The sequence below is a fragment of the Eretmochelys imbricata genome, chromosome 14 (assembly GCF_965152235.1).
Source record: "Eretmochelys imbricata isolate rEreImb1 chromosome 14, rEreImb1.hap1, whole genome shotgun sequence".
NCBI lineage: Eukaryota > Metazoa > Chordata > Testudines > Cheloniidae > Eretmochelys > Eretmochelys imbricata.
The window spans coordinates 49,749,045-49,770,259 of NC_135585.1; the positions used below are offsets into that span (position 1 = coordinate 49,749,045).

Sequence of the window (21,215 nt, forward strand, 5' to 3'; positions counted from 1 at the left end):
ATCCACCATGACCCCAGCATGGTCCTGTCTCTGGTAAACAGGACGTCAAGTCAGCCTCCCCATTACTAGCATGACCCGCCCCCTCTTTCCACCAGCCACCTATTCCGTACCTCCTCCCTAGTGGCGGATTTGCCACTGGGCCAATGTGGCCTGTGCCCAGGAGCCCCAGAAAAATGGGCGCCTCTGTGCCCCAACCCGCTCTGCCTGCCCAGTGCTCCTGCCAGAGAGTGGGGTCAGGGCTCGGGGGGCTTGCCCCACTCCATCCGCCCAGAACTCCAGCCAGGGAATGGCGTCGGGGTGCGGGGTCTTGCCCTGCTCTGCAGCTGGAGCACCAGGTGGGCAGAGCAGGGCACGCCCCTGCACCCCGGCCCCATTTCCCCAGCAGGAGTGTGGGGGAGGGGGGGTTCTGCAAGCAGAAGGGGTAGGAAGGGGCCTTCACTTGCTGTGGCCCAGGGCCTCACAAAACCTTAATCTGTCCTGGCACCACCGACACTTGTAGCTTCCACCATGAACCCCCTTCCCTTGTTTAGCCCCCTCACTCCCTGCCCCAGGCTAATGTACTTGGGTGCTGCGACTGCTGCTGAGCAGTGACATTCTGGGCAGGTTCAATTGTGGTACCGTGTGGCCTGTTGCTGTCCAAGCTGTGACATTTCAGAGCAGGCCGGGTGCAGTGGGGAGGCCCCATAGCAAAGTCCAGCACAGGGGCAGCTGGGACACAGTGAGAGTGAAGGTGGGGTGGGGGGAAGCGCTGTCAATATTCACTGAGTTGTACCATCTGCTGGGGCTGCCAGAGTCTCTAGTCCCCTCCCCGGGCAGAGGTGGGGGCAGGAGGGGAAAGATTCTGAGTCCCAGGCCTGGCCCATCTGCTTCTTTCACCGTCACTGACCCGTCTCTGCGAGGGCAGTGACTCTCCCCAGCCCGGTGCTGAGATCTCTGAGGTGATGGGTAAATCCTGGAGGAAGGAGATTCCCTGAGTCACTCTCCAGCTGGGGCAGATTCTGTCACTGACCCCATCAAACCCTCCCCCAGGGCCGAGCTCTGCCCCTCACGCTCTGATTCTCTCTCCCCAGCGAATGTGACTCTGGATCCAGACACGGCTCATCCCCAACTCGTCCTGTCTGAGGGTGGGAAAAGCGTGAGAGGGGGAGACACGCGGCAGCGACTGCCCGACAACCCTGGGAGATTTGACACTGTGCCCTGTGTGCTGGGCTGTGAGGGATTCACCGCGGGGAGACATTGCTGGGAGGTGGAGGTGGGGGGTGGGGGATACTGGGCTGTGGGGGTGGCCAGAGGGTCTGTGGGGAGGAAGGGATGGATCAGCCGTAGCCCTGAGGGGGGGATCTGGGCTGTGGGGCGGTGGTGGGATCAGTTCCGGGCTCTCAGCTCCCCTGTGACCCCCCTGCCCCGGAGCCGGGCCCCCAGCAGGATCCGGGTTTGTCTGGACTGTGGCCGGGGGCAGGTGACATTTATCGATGCTGGTGACGAGGCCCCGATCTTCACTTTCCCGCCGGGCTCCGTCCCTGGGGAGAGAATCCGCCCCTGGCTCTGGGTGTGGCCGGGATCCCAGCTCCGACTGCGTCCCTGAGACCCACAGCAGAGGGGGGAACCGGAAATCAGCCTCTCTAGCCTCACGGACCCCAGTCTCTATGACCTTGGAGGACTCCCATCTACCCAGCCCGTGGCCCCTCATCTCTATGGCCCCTGGAAGCTCCTCCCCCTCCCTCTCTGCAGCCCCAGGGATGGGAGGGGGAGGAACCCCTGGGGCTGCAGGAGGGGCAGAGGGGCCCTGAGGGGCAGAGGTGGGGGCTGGGCAGGGGGCAGAACTAACAGCCGGGCTGGGGGCAGGCAGAGGTGGGGGCTGGGCAGGGACCCAGCATGAATCAATCAGGGTTTGGGGGGCTGGGGAGAAGCAGCAGCAGCAGGGAGCGGTTTGTACAGATGTGTCCTTAGATCCCATTGGGGTCTCCCAGCCTGGGCTCAGCAGTTGGGGAAGGGATAAAATCAGGGAAAGAAGAGAGCAGCCAAGGGGGATGATCTGTGACAGGGAGGAGAGACACAGGAAAATAACCAGGGTTTGGAAAGTGAGGCTAGAACAATAATGAATAGAAAAGGACAGTATGAAAAGAAAGGGAATGTGGGCGGGACGGGGAGATTTATGACGTGTTGCTGAAAGTGAGACTGTCACTCATTAATTCCCTATCTTAATTCCTGGCCATTGGTGCCATTTTAGTGCCCTAAAGAAAACTGTTCTCAGTAGCTGCGGATCTCCTTGCCAGGCTCCTGCGGTCATTAAAGCTCCTTCTCTGCTCCTTTTACTTTGCTATTTTGCAGCTACTTACTGTAAATAAACCATTACAAACAATTCTTGTTTGTTCCACTTTAATGTCCCAGCTGCAGTTGCTGGGGGCAGCGTCATGGGATTTGCTTCCCAACTTGGTTGTGTCCTCTCAACCCCGACAGGGAATGTCGCACCTCCTGGAAGAGAGTTCGGATTTTACTGTGTGATGTGTCACTCTCCAGCCTGTGCTGGGTCTCTGTCCTGTGCACACCCGTGTCAATCAGGAATTGCTCAGCTGTGCTCTGCGGAGAGGTGACTGATTACACAGGGGGCAATCCATGAAGGGACTTGAGTGTTGCAATGCTGAGCATCACAGTGAGTAATTTTTAGGCAGCGAGACAATCACAGGAACAGCAGCACTGTGACCCTCAGAGCTGAGTCAGGGGCCTAAACTCCCGAGATAATGCATGGGCAACACAGGCACCTTACAGTGGGATTCACAAAAGCCAGCTCAGTAGGCGGGGAGCCATGTAAGGTAACCAATGGGAGATGCCGACAAGGGAGGGAAGGGGTGTCCTGAGCCACACCCCTCTCATAAATAGGTGCCTAAATCTGGGCTGCTGAGGGGTGTCTGTCTCTGCTTGGCAACCCACAAACAGGAACCCACCCCCTGACATCCGGGGCCTCCAGTCGCGGCTGCTTCCAGTGCCTGCTAGTGCTGGCAGCGGCTGGGAGCCCTGGGCCCTTTGAAATCGCCCCAGCAGGCTGCAGGGCTCCTCGGCGCACGCGCTGGAAGGGTGCAGTGGCACATTAGGGGAAGGAAACGCCCCGCGTCAGGAGCCACGCTGGGCGGGGTGGGGGGAAAGAAGAAGCCCATGACCGCAGAAGAAGGTGCAGGGCTGAAGCCCTGACCCCCCTGTATGCGGAGCTGGCCTGAGCCCCTCCCTCTCCCGTGCCCCCTGCATGGAGCTGGCTCTCACTCTCAGGCTGTGGAGAAATTCAACCCAAATCTACTCACCTTGGTATCACCATTTCCCCCGTCACTACACAGCCATGAAGGGATTCAGCCTAGGAGGCAGGGTCAGCAGTAGCATCATTTGGCAGGTGGGATCTAGGGCACCCAGAGTGACTTTCCCAAGACTCAGCAGGGAGTCAGTGGCAGAGCAGAGAACCAAACCCAGGACACCTGAGCCCCAAGCCTGTGTCTTAACCACTAGGCCACCCTTCCTACCTGAGGAGGGGGAACCTCCTCTGCGGGCACTAGACAGAGCCACCAGGAGGTGGGGAGCAGAGAGAGATGGGTAAATGGACATGGATGGGAAGCAAGGAATGGGAAACACCAGGAAGGGGAGGGAGCAAGGACTTAGAGAAGAAATAAGAGGGAGGGAAAGGGGCAGGGAGAGTGATAGGAAGGGAGGGGAGAAAAGAAGAAGGGAGAGGGGAAAGACTCCCCACTGCTTGTGCCTCCCATCCACCTTCTTCCCACAGCCAACAGGGGTGTTACTGAAGACAGCTTGTAACTGAGTGTAATGATTTTAATACACTGTAATTCATGATAACGTAATGATGTCGTTCGTTTCTATTTTCATAATGATGACATTGTTAGGATACCAATGATAGACACACATTCAATAACTAGAATATGAAGGAAGTGTGTGTATAAATATGCTGAAAATTGTCAGTTTTGGGGGGAGGCTGGGCCAAACACACACACTTCTCACGCTTAAGGCAAGAGAGGGCAGAAAGGAGTGAGCAGTGTGCAGGAGTCACTCGGGGAAGGGGACCTAGGGGGAGGGGACAGAGCGGGGGCAGGAAGAGGTGGAGTGGGGCAAAGTGGGGGCTTGGCCTTGGGGAAGGGAGTGGAGCCGGGATGCGGCACTCATCAGCACAACCAAAAGCCAGCACCTATGGTGTGTGGGGTGGTATCGGTGGTGGCGAAGGCAGCCGGGTGGGCATGTGGAATCCCTGGCCATGCCGGAAGAGCGCCCCCCGCAGGGCAGCCGGCATCTCGCTGGGCACCAGCCAGCAAAGGTGCAGCACTGCCCAAATATCCAGCGGACGGAGTCCATGTGGGCGCAGCTTGTGCATGCAGGTACCAGTGGGGGCCCATTGACTGTTCTGCCCTGGGGCCCGGAATTGCTGTTCGGTGGGCCTAGGGGGACTGTGCTTATGTCCTGCTTGGGCCCCACAGCCCGGCTCCGTATGCGTTCCCATAGCTTGTCCTCTCTGTCCATTTCCCTGTCAGCTCACTGTGCTGTTTTAGATAAATGATGGCACTCATTTAGGGGGCTTCCCTTGGGTAACTGATAGAGATTTATGGTGTGAATTCTCACTGGCACAGTACTTTAAAAATCTTAAGCAGGCCAGCCCCCCTCCCCCAAAATTATGAGATTTAATAATAATAATAAATAGTAAATATTAGTATTATTTTATTTGCCTTTTGGTGTCTCAGAGGTTTACACTGCATTGGGGTGAAAATTTTAAGTGTTTCTCTGCAACAAAGAAAGCTAGATACTTCCTTTGTTTAGAAAACAAAAGCCGAGAGTCTCACCTCCTCACATGCTTCCAGGAGCTGGGGCTTCATCAGACATACCAAATATTGCAAGACTCGTGATAAAATCATGAAAGTTGGCGATGCTGCAGCCCCTTTCCACTGAGCCAAAGCAGCATTAGTGTAAATGAGAATTGGGTCTTGAAAACACTGATTCCAGCTTTACCAAGCTTTTAGCCTCTGAGTTTATTATCACAAGGCTTGGAAGGATGAGCTTTTATTCATAAATGTTGGCAAACCTTGCTTTTGTTGTCTACACACAGACCAATGAAAAAAATATTTCAATTGATAATAAATGATCATTACAAATATGCAAAGTAAGAACAAGGCTGCTTGAGAACTTATTTGAGTTTGACTGAAGGAGAGTGACTCTGCAACTTTTGACAGGAAATGCGACCATCTGTGTTTTCATGGTTATAAAGCTTCAACTTTTTGAATCTTGGTGTCTGCGGACATGAGATCACTGTGCTCTGACTCGCTATTGATGTATTCCCCCATAATTTCCCGCAACTGTGAAAACGGAAATAGAGAACAATTGGAAAGAAATGCTAAAACCGAAATTTTTGTGCAATTGTCAAAATTTAACTCAATAAATAAGGGAAAAAATGCTTAAAACTAGCTGTAATGCTATCCATTAATATTCTATACATATATCTCAGTGATTTCTGCCAAGCCTGACTATCCCTCCTTAGACACACAGACTCTGGTCCTTCAAGGGCATCGCCCTCGGGGGACGCCCACCCGCCACAGGGCCCGAGGGGCCCATGTCACAGCGACGCCTGCAGGCTGGAATGTTCCCCGTGGGCTGCTCCCCGTCCAGCAGCAGCCGAGTCAGTCCCAGGAAGGGAAACACCCGGTTCCTGCTGCAGGAGCGGCCCAGGCAGAGCCGGGCCGGCCTCACTCGGCTTCTCTCCTGCAATTCATGTGGCCGGTTCCGTCCTGGGAGGAGCCTGGTGCGTGACCTGGGGCGGGCCCCTGGGGGCGGGGCTTCTGCCTTGTTTGGTGGGTTGGGTTTTAATTTCCCTCCCGAGAGCGCGATTGGCTCCCGGTTCCCCAATCAGCTTTAAAAAAAGCTGTAAAGGCTCGTTACTGCACCTGTGCGATGTTTGGTTTCGCTTTCGGGATCCCCCGGGTGCTGCTGATCCCACTTCTCCTGCAGCGCCACGTGGCTGCAGGCGGCAGGCTCGGGTGCAGGGGCCTTGACTTGTTCGTATGGGGGTGGGGGCTACTGGCTGCCTCAATCCTGCGCTCCCCACCCCCACGTGGCTGCGCCTGGCTCACTGCAGGGGGGTTCTTGGTTGGGGGGGGAACAGCAGTAGCTGCAGTGGGGCAGTATCGATTTACCTGCCTTTGCCCTGCTCCCCTGGCAGTTGCAGTGCACCTGGGGGGGACACACAGGCTTTGTTGGGGCGGGAGGACACACAGGCTTTGTGGCGGGGGGGGGGCAGGCGGAGGCTGCAGCAGGGTTCGGGGGAGTTGGAGGGATTGGCCCAGCTGGGCTGGGGACAGGGGGGTTGGCCCCACTGGGCTGGGGAGGGGAGTGGCACCCAGTGTCCTCTGCTAATTGTTGGTCAGTGTTAGGGCGTCTGAGGTGCCCCAGCTGGGGGTGGGGTCTAGTGGGGGTCTGCTCCAGTTGTGAAATGGCTCTCTGTGTGCTAGGTCAGTTCAGAGTGGGGATGCTTTATAAATATGGAAGCAGGAAATTTGTCCTCATAGAGAATATCCTGCCCTAGGAGGAGAGTTTGGGGTTTACTGGGATGTGTCACTGCCCAGCCTGTGCAGCTCCTGGCCACAGGTATCTGGTTAAAGCAACCAGCTGCTCCATCCTGGACACAGAGAACGGTGGAAGATGTGGAACAGGAGACAACCTCTCCCCTGCCCAGGAAGAACCATTAATAGAAACCTTCCCACCCCAAGGCAAAGGAAGGAGGAGGTGGCAGCCTTGGAGGTAGAATCTCTCCCTAAATACAGCAACAGTGAGAAGCATCCAGGAAAGAGCCCCCCTCAGCCCAAGGCAAAGGGATGTGATAGCCCTGAGGGGGAGATCTCTCCATTCATATCTCTGAATTTAATATTTCAGACATGTAGAAATATTCATCAGACCCCACATGGTCAGAGTTAAGGGTGTTTGGATTCTGGGCCATGAGAAGGTTTCTGTTTACTGGTGTGTGTGTGTATCCCAGACCTGGTTAGGTGCCAGTGGACTGTTGTCAGGGGAATGCAAGCATCTGAGCCCTACGATCTGCAGAGAAGTCCAGACTCTGGGACCGGAACAGAGCCCATCCACTGCCCCAATCTTGGGGTTCCTGGGCACATTCTTTAGGGACTCTACCCCATCTCAGCTGTGAAACCCACTGCCTAATCCCCTGGTGTAGAGCTGACCCTCCAGACTGTCGCGTGCTTAAACACGCATCTCCCAAACTCCACGCCAAGGGGAGAGCATGCTGGTTTCAGCTGAACTCTCTCTGGAGGCACGCAGTAGTTGTGAAGCATTTCACACACAGAGACAGACTCTTTGCACAATCTAACACACTATTGCTCTTTCACTTCGCCAGATAAAGCCCAAGAGAGTTCAGATCACATAGCACAAAATAATCAACCTAACTGCAGTGTCCCTCACTAGCTCATCCTTCCCTTAGGAGTCCTGGGGGCCATCTGGGACCAGGAAAGCAGGCAGGGCCCCTGGCCTCATGAGGCTGCTGCATGCTGGAGGACTTTGCTCTCTCCTTCTTATTTGGAGACAAAGAGTGAGATCCGTGAAGGGATTTAGGTATTACAATGCTGAATGTCACTGCGTCTAAACTAGCTGCCTAGAAAATCACTGGAATGACACTGTGAGCCAGAAAGCCTGAGTTATGGGGCGATGTAAGTGTCTTAGAATAGGTTACACAAAAGCCAGCATACTAGGTAGGGAGCTGCCTAAGGTAGCCATTTGGAGATGCTGAGCATAGGGGAATTGCATGGGGAATCTAGGCCCCTCACTCAGCTTTGTGGATTGCAGAGCTGTTCCTGTGACTCTCTGGAGCCCGCTGTCTCTTGATAAATTTTGTTTGTGAGGTAAATTCCCCAAAATACAGAAAATTCAAAAGCCATTTTTCTCTTCTAAGCCCTGGTCTACACTAGGACTTTAGGTCGAATTTAGCAGCGTTAAATCAATGTAAACCTGCTCCTGTCCACATAATGAAGCCCTTTTTTTCGACTTAAAGGGCTCTTAAAATAGATTTCCTTACTCCACCTCGACAAGTGGATTAGTGCTTAAATCGTCCTTGCCGGGTCGAATTTGGGGTACTGTGGACACAATTAGATGGTATTGGCCTCCGGGAGCTATCCCAGAGTGCTCCATTGTGACCGCTCTGGATAGCACTCTCAACTCAGATGCACTGGCCAGGTAGACAGGAAAAGGCCCACGAACTTTTGAATCTCATTTCCTGTTTGGCCAGCGTGGCAAGCTGCAGATGACCATGCAGAGCTCATCAGCAGAGGTGACCATGATGGAGTCCCAGAATCGCAAAAGAGCTCCAACCTGGACCGAACGGGAGGTACGGGATCTGATCGCTGTATGGGGAGAGGAATCCGTGCTATCAGAACTCTGTTCCAGTTTTCGAAATGCCAAAACCTTTGTCAAAATCTCCCAGGGCATGAAGGACAGAGGCCATAACAGGGACCCGAAGCAGTGCCGCATGAAACTTAAGGAGCTGAGGCAAGCCTACCAGAAAACCAGAGAGGCGAATGGCCGCTCCTGGTCAGAGCCCCAAACATGCCGCTTCTATGATGAGCTGTGTGCCATTTTAGGGGGTTCAGCCACCACTACCCCAGCCGTGTTGTTTGACTCCTTCAATGGAGATGGAGGCAACACGGAAGCAGGTTTTGGGGATGAAGAAGATGATGATGATGAGGTTGTAGATAGCTCACAGCTAGCAAGCGGAGAAACCGGTTTTCCCGACAGCCAGGAGCTGTTTCTCACCCTGGACCTGGAGCCAGTACCCCCAAACCCACCCAAGGCTGCCTCCTGGACCCAGCAGGTGGAAAAAGGACCTCCCGGTGAGTGTACCTTTTAAAATACTATACATGATTTAAAAGCAAGCATGTGTAATGATTAATTTGCCCTGGCATTCGCGGCTCTCCTGGATGTACTCCCAAAGCCTTTGCAAAAGGTTTCTGGGGAGGGCAGCCTTATTCCATCCACCATGGTAGAACACTTTACCACTCCAGGCCAGTAGCATGTACTCAGGAATCACTGTACAACAAAGCATTGCAGTGTATGTTTGCTGGCATTCAAACAACATCCGTTCTTTATCTCTCTGTGTTATCCTCAGGAGACTGATATCATTTATGGTCATCTGGTTGAAATAGGGTGCTTTTCTTCAGGGGACACTCAGAGGTGCCCATTCCTGCTGGGCTGTTTGCCTGTGGCTGAACAGAAATGTTCCCCGCTGTTAGCCACGGGGAGGGGGGAGGGGGTAGGGGTTAGCCACGCGGTGGGGGGAGGCAAAATGCGACCTTGTAACGAAAGCACATGTGCTATGTATGTAATGTTAACAGCAAGGTTTACCTTGAAAGAGTGAAAGAGTGTAGCCATTGTTCTATAAAATGTGTCTTTTTAAATACCACTGTCCTTTTTTTTTTCTCCACCAGCTGCATGTGTTTCAATGATCACAGGATCTTCCCCTTCCCAGAGGCTAGCGAACATTAGAAGGCGAAAAAAATGCACTCGCGATGAAATGTTCTTTGAGCTCATGCTGTCCGTCCACACTGACAGAGCACAGACGAATGCGTGGAGGCAAATCATGTCAGAGTGCAGGAAAGCACAAAATGACTGGGAGGAGAGGTGGCGGGCTGAAGAGTGTAAGTGGTGGGCTGAAGAGAGAGCTGAAGCTGAAAGGTGGTGGCAGCGTGATGAGAGGAGGCAGGATTCAATGCTGAGGCTGCTGGAGTATCAAAGTAATATGCTCCAGTGTATGGTTGAGCTGCAGCAAAGGCAGCTGGAGCACAGACGGCCGCTACAGCCCCTGTGTAACCAACCGCCCTCCTCCCCAAGTTCCATAGCCTCCACACCCAGACGCCCAAGAACGCGGTGTGATAAATGAATAAAGAATGCATGAATGTGAAGCAACAATGACTTTATTGCCTCTGCAAGTGGTGATCGAAGGGAGGAGGGGAGGGTGGTTAGCTTACAGGGAAGTAGAGTGAACCAAGGGGTGGGGGGGTTTCATCAAGGAGAAACAAACAGAACTTTCACACCGTAGCCTGTCCGGTCATGAAACTGGTTTTCAAAGCTTCTCTGATGTGCACAGCGCCCTCCTGTGCTCTTCTAACCGCCCTGGTGTCTGGCTGCGCGTAACCAGCAGCCAGGTGATTTGCCTCAACCTCCCACCCTGCCATAAATGGCTCCCCCTTACTCTCACAGATATTGTGGAGCACACAGCAAGCAGTAATAACAGTGGGAATATTGGTTTCGCTGAGATCTAAGCAAGTCAGTAAACTGCACCAGCGCGCCTTTAAATGTCCAAATGCACATTCTACCACCATTCTGCACTTGCTCAGCCTGTAGTTGAACAGCTCCTGACTACTGTCCAGGCTGCCTGTGTACGGCTTCATGAGCCATGGCATTAAGGGGTAGGCTGGGTCCCCAAGGATAACTATAGGCATTTCAACATCCCCAACGGTTATTTTCTGGTCTGGGAATAAAGTCCCTTCCTGCAGCTTTTGAAACAGACCAGAGTTCCTGAAGATGTGAGCGTCATGTACCTTTCCCGGCCATCCCACGTTGATGTTGGTGAAACGTCCCTTGTGATCCACCAGAGCTTGCAGCACTATCGAAAAGTACCCCTTGCGGTTTATGTACTCGGCGGCTTGGTGCTCCGGTGCCAAATTAGGGATATGAGTTCCATCTATGGCCCCACCACAGTTAGGGAATCTCATTGCAGCAAAGCCATCCACTATGACCTGCACATTTCCCAGGGTCACTACCCTTGATATCAGCAGATCTTTGATTGCGTGGGCTACTTGCATCACAGCAGCCCCCACAGTAGATTTGCCCACTCCAAATTGATTCCCAACTGACCGGTAGCTGTCTGGCGTTGCAAGCTTCCGCAGGGCTATCGCCACTTGCTTCTCAACTGTGAGGGCTGCTCTCATCTTGCTATTCATGTGCTTCAGGGCAGGGGAAAGAAAGTCACAAAGTTCCATGAAAGTGCCCTTACGCATGCGAAAGTTTCGCAGCCACTGGGAATCGTCACAGACCTGCAGCACTATGCGGTCCCACCAGCCTGTGCTTATTTCCCGAGCCCAGAATCGGCGTTCCACAGCATGAACCTGCCCCATTAGCACCATGATGCATGCATTGGCAGGACCCATGCTTTCAGAGAAATCTGTGTCCATGTCCTGATCACTCACGTGACCGCGCTGACGTTGCCTCCTCGCCCAGTATCGCTCTGCCAGGTTCTGGTGCTGCATATACTGCTGGATAATGCGTGTGGTGTTTAATGTGCTCCTAATTGCCAAAGTGAGCTGAGCGGCCTCCATGCTTGCCTTGGTATGGCGTCCGCACAGAAGAAAGGCGCGGAACGATTGTCTGCCGTTGGTCTGACGGAGGGAGGGGCGACTGACCACATGGCTTACAGGGTTGGCTTCAGGGAGCTAAAATCAACAAAGGGGATGTCTTTACATCAAGGAGTATTTCAGGCAGGACTTCACGGAGGGTTCCAATAAGAAAGTCTCCAGGAGGAAGCAACATGTCCCGTCTGTCTGGAGTATTTCACACACCCTGTCACTCTGGAGTGTGGGCACAATTTCTGCCGAGCCTGCATCGCCCAGTGCCGGAAGGGACCCGACACAGCCGCCTCCTGCCCTCAGTGCAGAGAAACTGTGCAACAGAGAAACCTCAGGCCCAACAGGCAGCTGGCAAATGTCCTAGAAATTGCCAAGCGGCTGAGTTTCCAGGTAGCAAAGGGAGGAGGAAAGGGCGGGGTGTGTGGGGAACACCAGGAGGCTCTGAAACTGTTCTGTGAAGAGGATCAAACCCCCATCTGTGTGATCTGCAGAGAGTCCCGGGCTCACCGCGCTCACAGGGTGGTTCCCATACAGGAAGCTGCCCAGGAGTACAAGGTAGGGAGTTGCTGCCTGTCTAATAGGTGATAACTTTGGATGTTAATTACAGCTTAATGGTGTAACCGTGTCATTCTGCTGTGTGTAGCCTTCATTGCATGAAAGCTGATTTGGGGAGTTACAAGCTGTGGCTGGTATTACTGGTTGTATCACAGTGTTTATTGTTATTTGCATCCCGTAGAGACCCCAGATGAGATCTGACCTCGATTGTGGGTTCCTTGCACAAAACCCAGTGGGGGCCAATCCCTGCCCCGAGCCATTTACAGTCTAACTAGGCAAGACAGACAAAGGGTGGGAGGGGAAACTGAGGCACAGTGAGGGGAAGTGATTTGTCCAGGGTGACTCAGCAGATCAGTGGCAGAGCTGGATATAAAAACCTGGTTTTCCAAGGCCCACTTCAGTGCTCTAACCACTAGCTACTCTGCCCCTTTCAGCAGCACTGAGTAGTGATGAAGTGCAGACAGAAGGAGGAAAAGACACCTTGATACAGGTCCTAGGCCCAGCAGGGAGAGGAGGTTTCCCGCTGGGATTGTTAACTCCTGTCCTGCTCCATGAGGGGTTAAACCCAGATGCTGCTGGCCTGCACTAGATGAGATCACAGGGCTGAACATGGTGTGGGACCCAGAGCACCTTCAGTCCACACCCACAAGGGCTCCAGTCAGTGCAGGTCCATGCCACATACCACTGGGATCAGACTTATCTTCAGCAAAACTAACCCCTGGGCAGTGCAGACCAGTGCCAGTCTGACCTGTTCTCCTGTGTTCATGGGCAAGGACCAGCCAACGTGGTTCCCTTAGTCCCACCAGGCAGCCCTTTGAAATCTGCCAGAATCCACCGCTTCTGGGGTCTTTGCTAGGTACTTTGGGGAAGCTACCCAGAGGCCATTGCAGGGAAAGGGGCTAGGACAGCACTAGGGCAAACCCCAGCTGTTCCTAACACAAATCAACACATCTAATGGGGTTTGCCCTAGGCCTTAGATCAGTGCTGTCCAACCCGTCCCATCCCCCGGGTACAGGGCTGAAAGTCAATGGAGTTGGACTCCTTTGAGCATCCTAGCCTACATGGCTGCCCCCAGTGGTTTCTGGGATTGGTATCACTGTTTGTTAAATCTTCTCAAAAACGGTTTTATAGATTCACCACCATGGGACACCAGTTTTCCACTGATTCGACTCAATGGAGAAAGTGGATGTAATAACTTCAAACAATCTGAATACAAAACCCGCCCAATTTCCATAAATAAGGTTTCATTTCCTTGGTGTCTCGGATGTCCTACCAAGAGAAAGACCCACTGTTGTACACAATATTGTTGTAACTGTGTTGGTCCCGGGCTATTAGAAAGACAAGGTAGGTGAAGTAATATCTGCTCATGGGCAGCTTCTGTGGTGAACAACAAGCTTTCAAGCTTCCACAGAGCTCTTCTTCAGGCCTGGGAAAGAGTGTGTTCCCCAGAGCTGAGTTGTGTGTAACTCTTTTACCAACACGAGCTGGGCCAGGAGAAGGTATTGCCGTACCCAGCTAGTCAGTCTTGGAAGACTGACTGTTCTGTAGAATTTTGGGTGGGAAAACACCTCATCCACCCCCTACAACCCTGAAAATAAACCCACCAAATCATTTCTGTTTGTCAGGAAAAAATACAAGCCCATTTGCAGACTCTGAGGGAAGAGAGAGAAAAGCTGCTGGGATTGAAAGTGACTGGAGAGAAGAGAAGCTGGGAGTATCTGGTCAGTGCCTGTTCTTCGCCTGCTGGGACACGGAGCTGGGAGGGATGTTTATTGGTAGATTTCTCTGTGGCCTTGTGTATGTTTCTCCAGGATCATGGGATACTCTGTGTGTGTGTGTGTGTGTCTGCAGATGTGCATATCACAAATGTTCTCTCCCTGGAGAAGGACAACAGCGTCTTCTGCAGGATCTAAGATGCATTTTAATCAATGAGTTAATTACGACCCCTTGTGGCTTTCACAAAATTTCTCCCAAACCGCACTGACTATATCCCAGTGGAGATGGAGACAGCCCTTGCAGAGAGATTGGGCCCAAATGGGAAGCGGTAAGAAAATCCTCTCCTTTGTGATCACAGTGTATAGTCAAGTGTCAGGATGTGAAGAATGGTGGATTTTGAACCTCAGCCCACAGAGACTCTCATTACAACCCGACCGCTCTCCAGAGCCGGGGGGGAGGGGCTAGTGGAACTCTGGCCCACCAGCGGATCTGCCTACGAAGCTCCTGATTGGAGCAGACGTTCGGCTGCATGAATTACGCCAGCAGGAGTCACGGGAAGTTGTCCAAACAACTGAGTGAACTCCCGATCTGCTGCTGGACTGGACCCTGACTCTGGCTTGGCCCTGGCGTTATTCCTGACTCAGGTTTGACCTGCAGTACTGCTATCTGACTTTGGCTTGACCCTTCACGTGGCTGCCTGACTCCGACTCCAGTCCTGATCCCCCGTGTGACTCCAGACACTGATTCTGGCTCAGCCTTTGGCATGACTTCTGAGCTCGACTGTAGCCCCAACCCTTGGTGAGATCCTGACTTTGACTCCAGCTCTGACTTCGGCTGTAGTTCCTGACTTCTGACTCCAGCTCTGAGCACTAGGCCTGACGCCTCATGGCCTGGTCTCTGCACAGATGGGTTAGAGATTGTAAAGAAACTCTCTCTTGTAAGACTGTATGAAAGGTCTCCACGTTCCATCCATGTTCCTGACCAGCCCTTTCCTTATTTCTTCTAGAAACAGACAGAAACCGAGAGGCAGAAGATTGTGTCTGAATTTCAGCAACTGCGGCAGCTCCTGGAGGAACAAGAGCGACTCCTGCTGGCCCAGCTAGAAAAGCTGGACAAGGAGATTGTGAAGATACAGAATGAAAATATCACCAAACTCTCAGAGGGGATTTCCCGTCTCAGTGAGCTGATCAGTGAGATGGAGGGGAAGTGTCAGAAGCCAGCAAGTGATTTCCTGCAGGTGAGACTGAGCTAGAAACATCCCAAATCCCAACACAGGGACAGGAGAGCTCCTGAAGTACGGGCACCGGGGTCCAGCAGTCAGAGATCTCAGTGTAACTCAATGTGTGCATTGCTGAAATGTGAATGACTACTGTTCTTTGCAGACTCACAGACACATTGGTTTTAGAGATGGAAGAGCCCCATTAGCTCAGTGAAACCATGGCCCTTGTTTCCCTGTATTTGCAAAATCCCTTTCCTGGAATCCCAAGTGTGTGTCAGGTGGTATGAAATTTTTTTTAATCTCTCTCTCCTCTCTAGGATGTCAGAAGCACCTTGCGTAGGTACGTGGCTCTCTCTCACTCCCACACATACTTGGCAATGCTGGGGAAGAGCATGGAGATGATGTTTGCACCGCTTCTCCACAGCAACATATGGGGGATTTTGGATACAAATCTCTCAGATAAACTTAATCCTGAGGTTCTCACCCTGGTACAGAAGACTCTGGAATTCTCCATTCAGTGGGAAAGACTGACCTCAAGTGTTTCCTAGAAATGTCACATCCCTGGGGGAGTGGCTGCCTCAGGATTGTGGGGATGGAATATGGGCCTGTCACTACTGGGGCCCTGGTTACCATTCAGCCAAAGGCAGCAGTGGTCAAGAGTCTTTCCCACCTGAGTCCCAGCCTGAGGACTGTTTGGAGACCTGTGTGGAGTGAGCTGGGAATGGGGGAGTTGGTGTCTCAGTTTAGTTCCTAGTGGACAGATTTCGACAGCACTTTACATAGAAACCTCCTGTCCCTCAGAGCATGGAGGCCAAGGAGTGAATTGGCCATGAAGACTCAATTCCCCTTTTTATCCCCAGAGCTCATCTCACCAGACCAGAGTTGAAGAATATTAAGGAGTCCTTAGGGAAGGATGTATGGCCATGGGCTGTGTTGCACCTGCTCTGAGGCTGGGAGAAGTCGAGAAATTCGAACACCAGGCACATTAGAGCAGCGACTCAGTAGTAAGCACTTATAATGAGTCACTAAATGAAATATAATCATGTGAAATTGTTTCTCTCCAGGTGTGAGAAGGGGAAGTTCCAGCAGCCAGAGGAGATCTCTCCTGAACTGGAAGAGCGAGTCAGCGATTTCTCCCAGAAAACTATTGTGCTAATGGAGACTCTGAGGAAGTTCAAAGGTACCCAGAAGGGATCTAGGAATGGAAATTGGGAAGAGCCTCTGAGACTGTGGGAAGAGAATGGTGCTGGTCAATTGGTTCACACTTAGATGATGCTTCTATTTAATTGTTGGGTGAGAAGGCCAGACATTTGGGTCGAAGACACTCAGGTTGATTAATTCAAACCTTTGTTTGCACCAGAAACACGCTTTTCAATGACAGTTACAAAGTAAGAAATGACTCATCGACTTTCAGGTCAGAAGGGACCATCATGATCCATCGACTCTGACCTCCTGCACATTGCAGGCCACAGAATCTCCCCACCCACTCCTGCAATTTACCCGTAAACTCTGGCTGAATTACTGAAGCCCTCATATAATGATTTAAAGACTTCAAGTTACAGAGAATCCACCATTTCTTCTAGTTTAACATCGGTAAATGATACGTGCCCCATATGGCAGAGGAAGGCAAAAATAAACCCCAGAGTCTCTGGCAATTTGATTTGGTGGAAAATTCCTTCCCTATCCCAAATATGGTGGTCAGTTGGACACTGAGCATTTCAGCAAGACCCAAAAGCCAGACACCTGGGAAAGATTTCTCTCTAACTCCCTCCCCGACTCGTGCCCCATCACCAGCCATTGGGATATTTGCTACTAGCCATCGCATATAGAAAGAAGTGCTGGTCAGTTCCCTTCTCCTGGGGCATAGGTGGGTCACGGGGGATTTCTCCTAGGAAGCTCTAATTACCCCTTGCAATGTCTGGAATATTAGACACCTCCAAATTGCATATTTACTAGTTCTTCTCCAATCACCGTTGAACGGTATGAATATTAAGTACCTTATATAGGTCACACACTACACATGCATGAACACATCATTGGCAGGGCTTTTTTCCTTCAAGTTATTTTCATGTTATTGTTCTCTTCTCTGATTGGTTTATTACCACTGATTATGCACACGCCACTTTCCCCCTTGTCTCCACACAGGGGGTATTGGACTTTGCTAACTTCTCTGTGGCTGGATGCACAGCCCCCCTCAGCCTAGCTGCAGCCCCTCAGTGCCGCCCCCCACTGCACAACCTCCGTACACTGCTCAGCCCCCCTCAGCCTAACTCCAGCTCTTCAGTGCCACCTCCATATTGCACAGCTCCCCTCAGCCAAGCTCCAGCCCCTCATTGCTACCCCTCCCCAAGCTGCATTATATGATCTGGGTCTAGGTTATGACAAAAGGCCGTGAGTGAATGAGACAAACCAACTGGAGTTGGAAGGGTGGGAGGGGATGAGGAGGGGAAAAGTAAATCTCTCTTACAGATTGTGTGTCCTGGGATGGTTGTGAGGCTGAAAGGACGTTGGTTCCATTGCTGGGAGATATCTGAATGAGAGAGGAAATAGAAGGTTTCAGTTAGTTTCTATGAAATGCCTGAGTGTGTCTCTGGGCCTCTCGATCTGTTTCTCGGTCATGATGAAAACACAGTTCTATGCGTTCAGAGTGGGGACGCTGTTATAAATATGAAAGTCTGAAATCTCGTCTCTTTTCTCCTTTCCCCCGCCAGACACTCTGCCGTCTGCACTGGAATCCCTAGGAGCACACAGACAGGGTGAGTTTGCAGCTGGAGATTGTCTTTACATTAGGAGAAAATTCCAGTCAAAACATCTTCATGAGATTGTAACGAAAGTTACCAACCAAATCAACACACACAGCCCTAAAAAAACCTATTAACAGTGAGGGGTCCAGGGGCACTGGAACATGGGGGGTGAGAGGGCCAAGCTCACCCTCTTTTTAAGATGGGCATAGTTTGGGGGCAGGGGGCCAGGTTGGCCCCCCAAACTGCAAGCCTTGGGCAGGCGTGGAGCATCGCAGCGTTGGCTGTGCTTCATGGAGGGGTGGCTGATCCACTCCGCCCTGTGTAGTGCAGCTTCTTCCTGGTGCTTGTCCCTCTCAGTGGCCCCACCCCTGCTCCTCTTCCCCCCGGACCCTCCCCCTGCCCTGGGTGCTGCACGCCGGAGAGTGGACATGGGAAGGTGGAGGGTCAGGGGCTCTCCATAGGGGCCAAGGCTCCCAGCCTGGCCAGGGTCAGGGCCTCGGCGGGAAGATGAAGAGTGGGGCAGGGCCAGGGAGAGGGCAGGGCCACAGGTGGTGGGACCTCGTACCCCCCTCCCCAACTTCTGCCAAGGTGCCGGAACACCTGGGGAGATCCCAAGCTGACATCACACAAATAATCCTGACACCAACCTGAGTGCTGAGTTCATGCCCATGCTAATGAACAGAAACACTCTCCCTGAGCAGCACCCAAACAGAGCTCAATGCCCTGAGGTGCAGGGGGTCTCCCCATTGCTCTTCTCCAACATCCTGCCTTTCCTCCAGGCAGGGCTGGGCTCTCCCATTGGAGCTGCTCCCTGCTTCCTGGATTGGGGAGATCCTCTCCCTCTGATGCTGCCAGCTCCTCCCTTCTCTCTGGGCTGGGGATGGGGCTACCCCACCCAATGCCACCTCCTACTCTCTGGTGTTAATCAGCTCTTCCCCAGTGCTGCATCTTCCTCTCTGTTCCCAGCCCTGGGAGTGGAGACTGCATTAGAGGAGGGAGATTTCCTCTGGGCTTCAAAACTGGACCTGCTTCCTCTGCTCCCTCCCCACAAAAACCTTTCTTGGTGTGTCTCTCCTGCTGGGAATGGAGCAGAATCAGCAGGGGTAGCTGGGAGCTGAAGCTTATGCAAGCAAATGGGAAACTAATGAAGTGGGTCTCCTTACAGAGACTGAGGAAGTGCAGTGACATCCCTGCTCAGTCTCAGGTGCCCAGGACAGAGGCAGCTCCCTGCAATCCAGGCCTGTCCCAGCCAGAACAGGGTTGCTGGGGAGAGTGAGAAATGGCCCCAGCCTCCCCCAGGGCCGAGCTCTGCCCCTAACGCTCTGATTCTCTCTCTCCAGTGAATGTGACTCTGGATCCAGACACGGCTCATCCCATCCTCGTCCTGTCTGAGGGTGGGAAAAGTGTGAGATGGGGAGACACGCGGCAGCGACTGCCCGACACCCCTGAGAGATTTGACACTGAACTCTGTGTGCTGGGCTGTGAGGGATTCACCGCGGGGAGACATTGCTGGGAGGTGGAGGTGGGGGGTGAAGGCTACTGGGCTGTGGGGGTGGCCAGAGAGTCTGTGGGGAGGAAGGGAGGGATCAGCTGTAGCCCTGAGGGGGGGATCTGGGCTGTGGGGTGGGACTGGGATCAGTTCCGGGCTCTCACCTCCCCTGTGACCCCCCTGCCCCGGAGCCGGGCCCCCAGCAGGATCTGGGTTTGTCTGGACTGTGACTGGGGGCAGGTGACGTTTATCGATGCTGGTGACGAGGCCCCGATCTTCACTTTCCCGCCGGACTCGGTCCCTGGGGAGAGAATCTGCCCCTGGATCTGGGTGTGGACAGGATCCCGGCTCCGACTGTGTCCCTGAGACCCACAGCAGAGGGGGGAACCAGAAATCAGCCCCTCAAGCCTCACGGACCCCGGTCTCTATGACCTTGGGTGACTCCCATCTACCCAGCCCCTGGACCTTCATCTCTAGGACCCCTGGAAGCTCCTCCCCTTCCCTGCAGCCCCCTGTGGTGGGAGGGGGAGGGGAAGAAAACCCTGGGGCTGCAGGAGGGGCAGAGGGGCCCTGAGGGGCAGAGGTGGGGGCTGGGCAGGGGGCAGAACTAACAGCCGGGCTGGGGACAGGCAGAGGTGGGGGCTGGGCAGGGACCCAGCATGAATCAATCAGAGTTTCGGGGGCTGGGGAGAAGCAGCAGCAGGGAGCGGTTTGTGCAGATCTGTGGGATTGGATCTCATGGGGTCTCCCAGCCAGCGCTCCTGCCCCATGGGCCCAAGTCACTTCAGGACAACTGGTCGCACTGTCATGGTCCCACACACACGCGGGGGTGGTGGAGATGGGTAGGGGGTGCAGATTGCTGGAAAAACCATTGTATAACTTTAACAAAATCATCACTCGGTCGGTCTCATGATTTTTTAAACTCCTGAGGTTGGCAGCACTGGGGGGGAGGGGGGGGGGCAGGGACAGGGCAGGTTTAACCAGTGGGAATTAGAAGAAGCAAGAAGGAAAATGTGAATGAAAATAAAACAAGAATAAAGGGAGAGTCCAGGAGAAATGGTGGAAAATATAAATGAGAAGAGTGACAGGAAACTATCCCTGACAGGGGAACCAGCCTGGGGGCAGCAAGAGGGGAAGGGATAAAATTGGGGGTGGAGGGGGTGGAATGGAGCAGCCATGGGGGCTGATCTGTTACAGGGAGGGGAGGAGAGTGGGAGAAACACAGGAAATTAAATAAGGATCAGAAGTGAGGGTAAGAATAATGAACAGAAAAGGAGAGTATAAAGGAAAGGGAACAGAGAGATTTATGATATGTTACTGAAAGTGAGAGTGTAACTCATTAATTCCCTACATTAATTCCTGGCCATTGGTGCTATTTTAGAGCCATTAAGAAAACTGTTCTCCTAGCTGGGGATCTGCTTGCCGTGCTGTGGTTTTTAAGGCTCCTTCTCAGCTCTGTTTACTTACCACCTTTAGTTATTTACTTTAAAATAAAACATTACAAACAATTCTTCTTGTTTGTTCCACTTTAATGTCCCAGCTGCAGTTGTCGGGGGCAGAGTCCTGGGATTTGCTTCCTGACTTGGTTGTGTCCCCCCAACCCCCACAGGGAATATCGCGCCTCTAGGAGGAGAATTTTGTGTTTTACTGGGATGTGTCGTTAACCAGCCTGTGCTCTGCCTCTGTCCTGTCCACACCCATGTCAATGAGGAGTTGCTCAGCTGTGCTCTGTGGAGAGATGGCTGGTTGCACAGGGGACAATTCATGACGGGACTTGGTGTTGTAATGCTGAGCGCCACAGGGCCTAGTTTGTAGGCAACCAGAAAATCACATTCTGCAAAGCTGAGTCAGGTGCCTGAACCCCCTAGACAATGCGTGGGCATCAGAGGCACCTTTCAATGTGATTCACAAAAGCCAGCTCACTAGGCGGGGAGCCATCTAAGCAAGACAAGGGAAGATGCTGACAAGGGGGGAGGGGTGTCCTAAGCCCTCCCCCTCTCACCGACAGATGCCTAAATCAGGGCTGCAGGGGGGCGTCGGTCTCTGCTCAGCCACCCACAGACGGGAACCCACTGCCTGACCTCCGGTGGCTCTGGCACCTGAGGCGTTTC

The 21,215-nt window shown here is 53.0% G+C and overlaps 2 protein-coding genes across 3 annotated transcripts in view; both read left to right on the forward strand.

The window, feature by feature from the left end:
* The window catches only part of LOC144274521 (zinc finger protein RFP-like), a 28,674-nt gene extending 26,322 nt beyond the window's left edge, over positions 1-2,352 (forward strand). For both annotated transcript variants that reach the window (XM_077833399.1, XM_077833398.1), the window contains one exon: positions 1,071-2,352. In XM_077833399.1, coding sequence (XP_077689525.1) covers positions 1,071-1,585 — 515 coding nt within the window. In that variant the 3' untranslated portion in view covers positions 1,586-2,352. The remainder of the gene's footprint in view (positions 1-1,070) is intronic.
* Positions 2,353-4,249: 1,897 nt separating this feature from the next.
* On the forward strand, positions 4,250-19,470 carry LOC144274149 (zinc finger protein RFP-like). Its single transcript, XM_077832793.1, has 8 exons — positions 4,250-4,370; positions 11,542-11,936; positions 13,562-13,657; positions 14,659-14,889; positions 15,189-15,211; positions 15,936-16,051; positions 17,583-17,627; positions 18,956-19,470. The coding sequence occupies exons 1-8, from the start codon at positions 4,250-4,252 to the stop codon at positions 19,468-19,470; spliced, it is 1,542 nt and encodes a 513-aa protein (XP_077688919.1).
* The last annotated feature ends 1,745 nt before the right edge of the window (positions 19,471-21,215 follow it).